Here is an 8,718-nt window from a genome sequence, read left to right on the forward strand (position 1 = left end):
CAAATGATTGCTTAAATTAATTGCTCAGTTACTCAACCAATCAGTTAGGCTTGTCCAAGTCCTTTCATTGCCACTTGCAATCTTATCAATGATATATGCCCACTCATTCCAGGTATGCTTCAGGTTAATTGAATGTTAATTCACATCATATTAATATCTATTATCCTTAATTTCTATTAGTATCTTTAATGGGGTTTCTTCTGTGGTCCTATCTTATGATCTCATATATATATAAATATATATATATATATAAGTGTGTGTGTGTGTTTCCACTAGGAAAGGAATGCAAGCATAAATTTTCTGCTTCAGTTATTTAGGCAGATTTATCTATTTAATGAAAACTTCAAAACCATAACAATATTTACAATCTGATTGTCACCAACCAAACAAAACGGAAACAACTGTCCAAAGAGTAGCAAGAAAGAACAGAAACCCATTTACGATGTCTGATAAAAGAAAAAAGATTACAATTCATGCAATTTATTGTCATAAGTTCCTTTGCTTTGTTTGCAACATGTTAATAATAATAGATATGATACAATGAGAATAGTGAGCATCATTGTAAAAGCTAATAGAGTTTAAGAAGCAGTCCATCAAGCAAATGTTGATGTAGGGAATTAAAAATGTGCTGCAGTAGCAAAGCATTATTATATGAATACCATCTTGCTTTAAATGAAAGCTCATAACATGACATGACACATAGTTTATCATACACACACACAACAGGCTTCTTTCAGTTTCCATCTACCAAATTCACTCACAAGGCTTTAGCTGGTCCGAGGCAATAGTAGAAGACACTTGCCCAAGGTGCCATACTGTGGGACTAAACCCATAACCACACACACACACACACACACACACACACACATATATATATATATATATATATATATATATCATCATCATTTAACGTCCGTTTTCCATGCTGGCATGGGTCGGCTGGTTTGACTGAGGTCTGGAGAGAGCCAAGTGGCTGCACCAAGCTCCAATCAGATCTATTTCTACAGCTGGATGCCCTTCCTAATGCCAACCACTCCAAGTGTGTAGTGGGTGCTTTTTTACGTGCCAGGTGTGTGTGTGTGTGTGTGTGTGTGTGTGTGTGTGTGTGTGTGTGTGTGTGTGTGTGTGTGTGATAAGCTTACTTCCCAACCACATGGTTATGGGTTCAGTCGCACAGCATGGCACCTTAGGCAAGTGTCTTCTACTACTGCTTCGGGCCAACTAAAGGCTTGAGTGAATTTGGGAGATGGAAACTGAAAGAAGCCTGTCATGTGTGTGTTTGTCTGTATACATATATATTTATATATATGTTTTTATCCTCTCTCTTTATTTTCTCGTGTTTTTTTCTGTTGAAGACTGTAGGCTTGAAACGTAAAAGGCTTTCCCACCTACCCGAGCATTAAGCTAATACACCTGTTTGTTGGTACACTCTCGGAGTGGTTGGCATTAGGAAGGGCATCCAGCTGTAGAAACTCTGCCAGATCAGATTGGAGCCTGGTGCAGCCATCTGGTTCACCAGTCCTCAGTCAAATCGTCCAACCCATGCTAGCATGGAAAGCAGACGTTAAACGATGATGATGATGACATCTGTCTTCGTCTTTTGTTTTTCTGTAAATTCCAACTATATATATATATATACACACACACACACACATACTAAATAGCTCTCACTGCCAAATGGCATATCAAAACTTCAGAAAACTATTCTAGTATCTCAGCAACAGAGCTTCTATGCAGCCTCCAACCTGCATAAAACACCAACCAAACTCCCTCCAAAGTGCACCCTATTATCTTAGAAAGGGATATATTGGATAATTTGGCCCTGGTGACACTGTACTTGGAACAATGATGGGATGGCTATGGCTGGATTGCTTTTGATTATATGTCAATTAAATTACAACTGACTCAGGACTAGCAACAACCCTGAACATTTTTCTTATAATTAGGATTCAATAAGTACAATCTTAGTTCCATAAAAAATGATAAATAGTCACATAAATAAATTTCCTATTGTACAAACAACACACACAAAAAAAAAAAAAATCACCATCGTGTTACTACCACAATACACACAAAAGACAAAAGTTTGAAGCATTATATACAACACAGAAAAGATCTAACAACTCCAGTGAAAAGATAACTGAAAACATTATTGCTGCAATGCAACAGATCTGGTTTATTATCATGGTCTATGCCAATTCTGACTGACCTTCCTTCTTTCAAATACAAATGAACAAAATATTTAAAACAATGCTTCTCCTTGCCACATCAAGTTACATTCATACAAACAGTGATGCTAGAATATCTAGCCTTAAAGACTACAAAAGCATGTGACCAGCACAGTTTTATGGCTGTAGACTGCTACAACTTATCAAACAACTTCATGTTTAATAATTCGCAAGCACCTAGGTGTTTAACACATAAACTAACCAAAGATGGGGGCCTTTACGTGGTCGCTTGACCAGCTAGAAATAGCAGCTAAATCTCCCTCGAACCACATCTCATCGCCTTAGGAAAGGCAGGTCACACTTGTTAATGTAAGTCTAGATTAGGTATACATGTCTGAAAATAAGACTGAATGGTCATGGCTGGATTGATTTTGATCACAAATCAGTTTAGTCACATAGAAATGAGACTAAACAAAACTAATACTTAGAGCAGGCATGGTTGTGTGGTAAGAAGCTCGCTTCCCAACCAAATAGTTATGGTTTCAATCCCACTGCATGGCACCTTGGGCAAGTGTCTTCTACAATAAACCCCAAGCCAACCAAAGACTAGAGAGTGGATTTGGTAGACAGAAACTGAAAGAAGCCCATCATGCACGTATGTGTGTGTGTCTTTGCGTCTGTGCTTGAGCCCCACTGCTGCATGACAACTAGTGTTGGTATGTACACATCCCTGTAACTTTTGGCAAACTGCTATTTAGCAAAAGAGATCTCAGAATAAGTACCAATGTTAAAAAAAAAGTTCTGGGGTAGATTCATCATCATCATCGACATTTAACGTCTGCTTTCCATGCTGGCATGGGTTGGACAGTTTGACTGAGGCTGCACCAGGCTCCAATCTGATTTGGTAAGGTTTCCATGGCTGGATGTTATTCCTAATAACAGACCATTCCAAGAGTGTAGTGAGTGGTTTTTACATGCCACCGGCACAACTGCCAGTCAGGCAGCACTGGCATCGGTCACACTCAAATGGTGCTTTTTATGTGCCACCGGTACAGCTGCCAGTCAGGCAGCATTGGCATTGGTCACACTCAAATGGTGCTTTTTATGTGCCACTGGGATGGGTGCCAGTCAGGCGACTAAAACGTCTTCAAGGTGGTGTCCCAGCATGGTCAGTCTAATGACTGAAACAAGTAAAAGATAAAAGTCATTTCTCCATCAAATTCAATAACTGTAAAAATTAACATTCTCTCTCAATGTCCACACATAAACCTCGAAAAAACTAGATCCACTTTACCTCCAGTGACATCACTATTAGTCAATAGAATATCAAGACAGGCAGTTGCTCAAGCTGCTAGAAACAACAACCAAATCTTTCAAATCAGTCCCTACTATATCAGAATTATTGAATCATGTATCCTTTATATATACTATGCCTTAAAAACAAAAGGCAAGGACAGTCATAATTTGGGTGCCTTCATTTATAGAAGCCTGCTAACCTAGGGTTAAATAGCAATAGGTGTAAAATTAACCAAGCAGAAAATTCAATGCAAATGCTTAGTTTAAAATAGTGCACTTCCTCTAACCAACAACTTGCATGACACAATGCACAATGTAAATCCAGATACATTCACTGCATTGAATATGTTAGTTACTTCCAAGTGTTTAATCAGCTAATCTCCATGCTCTAAGTCTGACCAAGCAGAGTTATGACTACTCAATAACAACATTTATATTATTCAGTGACAGAGGTTCAATTAACAGCAAACAGTAGCTCTGCAAACTGCTGGAATGTCTAACTGATATACTCTCTTTTACTCTTTTACTTGTTTCAGTCATTTGACTGCGGCCATGCTGGAGCACCGCCTTTAGTCGAGCAAATCGACCCCAGGACTTATTCTTTGTAAGCCTAGTACTTATTCTATCAGTCTTTTTTGCCGAACCGCTAAGTTACGGGGACGTAAACACACCAGCATCGGTTGTCAAGCGATGTTGAGGGGACAAACAAACATACACACACACACACACATATATATATATATATATATATATATATACACATATACGACGGGCTTCTTTCAGTTTCCGTCTACCAAATCCACTCACAAGGCTTTGGTCGGCCCGAGGCAGTAGTAGAAGACACTTGCCCAAGGTGCCACACAGTGGGACTGAACCCGGAACCATGTGGTTGGTAAGCAAGCTACTTACCACACAGCCACTCCTACACCTATATTAAGTTTGTTTTCAAATAAGAAACTTCATGAGTATTTGTATTGTTTTGAAAAATAAAATGATACTTACTTTTATTCAACTTTTCTAGTTGTAAGTACAAAGGATCCTGAGAAAGAAAAGAAAATCAGGTAACATGTACATCAAATAACACAATTCAACAGTACAGGTAGTCATGAAATAATTTGCTTGCACAAAAACAGGATATGTTATAATAAAGGAAAAACAACAGATTTTAAACAGAAACAATAACCAAGCGATTGATGAAATGCAGAATTATGTGGCTGATATACTTCCTAAGCCCTCATTTATATCTTAAAATATATTTAACATACTGTGACTTTATCACTAGTAAAAATATACCAACCATATGTTTCAATTGATTGGTCAAAAACTGAAAATTTTAAAAAGGATTGTTTGTTTAACCCTTTAGCATTCAGATTACTCAGTCAAGTGTATCTTGTAGCTTTGAGATTTCAATGATGTGATTGTTTATTTCTAAAATGACATTGTAGGGGAGGTGCAAAAGGATGGATCTGATCAGTTTGAACATAAAACAGGTAGAATATTGGGTCAGGTATGGCTGGTTTAAATACTACAGGGTTAACGAGCAGCTGTTTGGAATCTAATAATCAAAAGATTCTGAGATATATAAAAAGGAGGGTGGGACTACCATGGAACTTTCACCTAAATTTTTGCATTATCTTTCATAAGATTTTAGTTTAACCCTTTTGGCACCAACCCACTCGAGAACATCCATGATTCTATGATACAAAGTTCATGCTTTAAAGTGGCCAAAATTAAAACTCTTCATCAAAATTCCATGTTATGTTCCAAATAACAGTTTACAAGAGGATGCTGAAAAGTTCCAAGCTTTAAGGGTATCGCAGAAAGCCTGGTTGGAGGCCCAACCATCCAAGTTCTTTTACAGGGCTTAAAAAAACTGAAGGACCACTGCAATAAGTGTGTGTCTGAGAAGAGAAAATCATAATTAACTGATCCTCTTGTATTTTCTTTTACCCAAAGCCAGGAACTTTTCAGCACCCCCTCATAATAACTACAAAGTTATATTACTAAAATCTTTACCATTTTCTAAATTAATTGAAACAAAGGAAGAATATTTTAACAAAAATATGATAATGAAAAGGTTAATTTTTTTTTAAATCACATAAATATAGGTACTTTTCAGTGATTTGCTCTTGGACAGGTTAATATAAAAAAACTCTTAAATATGTGGAAGATACCAGTAATATAAACCATCTAATTGATTAAAATATTGACTGAGATTTCAACGCTCACCACTGAAAATTATTAGACTTCAGCATGTAGAAAAGAAATTAAGTTTACTGAAAATAATAATTTGTAGCATTGTACAATTCAGACCAATATACAGACTGAGATCAGAGAAAAGGATGTTCTATCTTATTTCATTTTTTAAATTTTATATTGTATTTTGTAAACAATAATAGTCACTGATTACAAGTTTCCAGCATCTCATTTATAGCATTTACAATGCCAAGAATGTCAAAGGAATATCTTTCTAACTTGGGCGGAAATAGATACCAAAGAGCAATTTTGTTTGAAAGTACCATTTTGTCATTTTTCTTACTGACATTTATGGCTTTCATTTGATATACATGTATATGCATGTACACACATACCTTTTCTACCTTGGGACCTCAACTCTGGATGGAGCTGTAGGGGTGCATCATATATATATATGGTATGTCTTGGGTGTTTTAAAATTGGCTGAACAAATCCCTCTTCAGGTCTAAATGAGAAGCTATAGGAGGAGGGAGGGAGTGAGAGAGATGGTTAGTAATAAAGGAGAGATACAGTGGTATCTACTGTAACACAGACACTTTGATGGGAAGGAGACAGTAAGAGAGTAGGGATACACATCGAGGGGAGTAGTAAAGTTGGACTGGAAGAAATAATTAGATTACTGGAATCAGTGTGTGTTAGAATCACTAAAATGTACTGACTGGCTACAAATAAGATGTAAGACAATGACTAATTTAAAAATTATCAAATCAAATTTAAACCTTTTGTTACCATATTTCTATTGAAATACAATGTATTGGGTTTCAAATATTGTAGAATTGAGTACAATAACTAATTACTAAGCTGGTATTTAGAACATTAATTAACTTGAAATTGTGACAATTGGTTTAAATTTAGATCATTTTAACCCCTTACCCGGCAAAGACAAGTTAATTTGTTTTCACCCAATTTGTCTTTTTCAGAATGCGATGAATAAACTTGTCTAAAACATACAATTTCAAAGACAGCCACACACGAGTTTAAACGTCAATTCTCGGTATTTCTCGATTTTTATCTGTTTTTTTTTTGGTTTTTTTTTTTACAAATTCCGCCCAGATGTCGAGCTCAGAAGATGACAATGAGTATGAACCTTCTATTAGAAGCCTGGATACATCAGATGAGAGTGCAAGCTCATCTGAAATGAAATGTCTTCTCCCCAAAAAAAGTTGCTGAGGAAGGGGTTAAAATAGGAAGTTTGTAAGACAGGACCAGGGATGGTCTCAGGTGGATTGGTATCAAAAGGGTTAAGGACTTTTATGAAGTAGAATTTGGTAGAAGCAACTCCATTTCTAAGAATAATATATTAGTAAATTTTAGTTGTGAATATTTTATTTAACTCTGACGCTATGGCTTCAGTGTGTCTCCAATAAATTTTGTATGGATAAACTTTTCACTCTTTTGCAATATATTTATTTCATTTAAGAGAATTTTTCATATTACATTCACTTTGGTTTTATATTTAAACAATGCTTTGATCTTGAAAAGGAAGGATTGTGTATATAACGAAGTTTATTACATTTAAAGTCGTTATTTGTCAATTTGCTTTAAGTGTATGACCTTGTAGTTTTAACTTTGATGTACTTTAGATATTTGAACTGATAAAGAAAAGGTGTTCCGGATCTTCTTTTATAGCATGTTTATAGTTTATTCCTTTCATGTTATAGCCTTTTGATAAAAACAGCTCTTCATTTTGTAAGTCGCTATTTTCTTATGCTTAATTGTTTGTAACTTTGTTAATGAATAACATAAAAAGAGGCCACAATGAAACAGCTATAGCATTTCACCTTTTACAGGTTAAGGTACTAAAAAGTAGCCCAATGGTTTATATTAGCCATGAATGTTGAGTGCTTTCAAGCAATATATGATTAAAATGTGATTAGTTTCATTAGAAAGACAGGAAGGAAATGGTGGTACCATAAACTGAGAAGCCAGAATTGGTGCTATTATAAACTGAAGTGTCAGTGTTAAACCTTTCTTCAAGACAAGCTATTATTCAACACCTCTCCACAACCCTGAGGAGAGGGCTGAGTAATAGACAAAAGGGTAATGAAATGAAGGGAGCAAAGAACATAATAATCAGGAGAGACCCCACTTTAGCTATTATTCATCTCAATCATTATCACCACTAGATCCATTTTTCCATGCTTACATGAGAAAGATAGGTCCTCTCCAGCACAGCATTTCACCACAAATCATAGTTCTTTGTCATCTCCTTCATGAAGTTTAGCTTCTTGAGGTTAATGTTCATTATTTTGTATCATGTCTTCCTTGGTACTTCTTTATACAACTGAAATCCTCCAGCAATTGACATTCTCCATAAGTACCTTATACTCACTCTATCATAGTCTTCTTTCTTGCACACTACTTCCAATTCCTTACATATCTAATTTTTCTACCAACTCATTTGTGCTCCATCATTAATGTGTGTCATCATTATTTTATCTTCTCTTTATATGATACGGCATGGGTTGAACAGTCCTAATCAGTTCTTATGTTGAGTTACTGCCCTCTTAGATGGATCAAAAACCATAATTAGTTCATATGCTCCACTCTCTGACATAGTTTCTGGATACCCTCCCTAAAGCCAATCATTTTATAGAGTATACTGAGCACATTTTAGCAGAGAAGTCTTTGGTAAGACTAAACAAATCTTCTTAGCCCTATGTATATGCACCAACCAATTTACTAGGTCTTTTGCTATAACCCAGGTTGATCAAAGCTTTGTGGGTGTGTTTGTGTCCTTGTTTTGACATTGCACAACAGTTGTAAATAACTACCGTTGCTATACAAGGAGTATCATTTGTTTTTAATCTTCTGTGTAAACATGCCCAGCCATGGGGAAATATTACCTAGCTTGGAAACAGGTGAGGGTCGGCAACAGGAAGGATACCTGATCATAAAAACCTGCTTCAGTGAACTCCATCTGTCTCAAGAAAGCATGGAAAAGCATGGATGTTATGATGATGATGATGATATATATATATATATATATATATATATA

At 35.9% G+C, this 8,718-nt stretch overlaps 1 protein-coding gene across 1 annotated transcript in view; it reads right to left on the reverse strand.

Moving 5' to 3' along the window:
* Positions 1 to 8,277, reverse strand: part of LOC106870241 (uncharacterized) — a 28,461-nt gene extending 20,184 nt beyond the window's left edge. The window contains exons 1-2 of the mRNA XM_052968420.1: positions 8,221 to 8,277; positions 4,467 to 4,503 (exon numbers count right to left, since the gene is read on the reverse strand). Coding sequence (XP_052824380.1) covers positions 4,467 to 4,503; positions 8,221 to 8,277 — 94 coding nt within the window. The remainder of the gene's footprint in view (positions 1 to 4,466; positions 4,504 to 8,220) is intronic.
* Between the last annotated feature and the right edge of the window lie 441 nt (positions 8,278 to 8,718).

The sequence above is a fragment of the Octopus bimaculoides genome, chromosome 6 (assembly GCF_001194135.2).
Source record: "Octopus bimaculoides isolate UCB-OBI-ISO-001 chromosome 6, ASM119413v2, whole genome shotgun sequence".
Taxonomy (NCBI): Eukaryota; Metazoa; Mollusca; class Cephalopoda; order Octopoda; family Octopodidae; genus Octopus; species Octopus bimaculoides.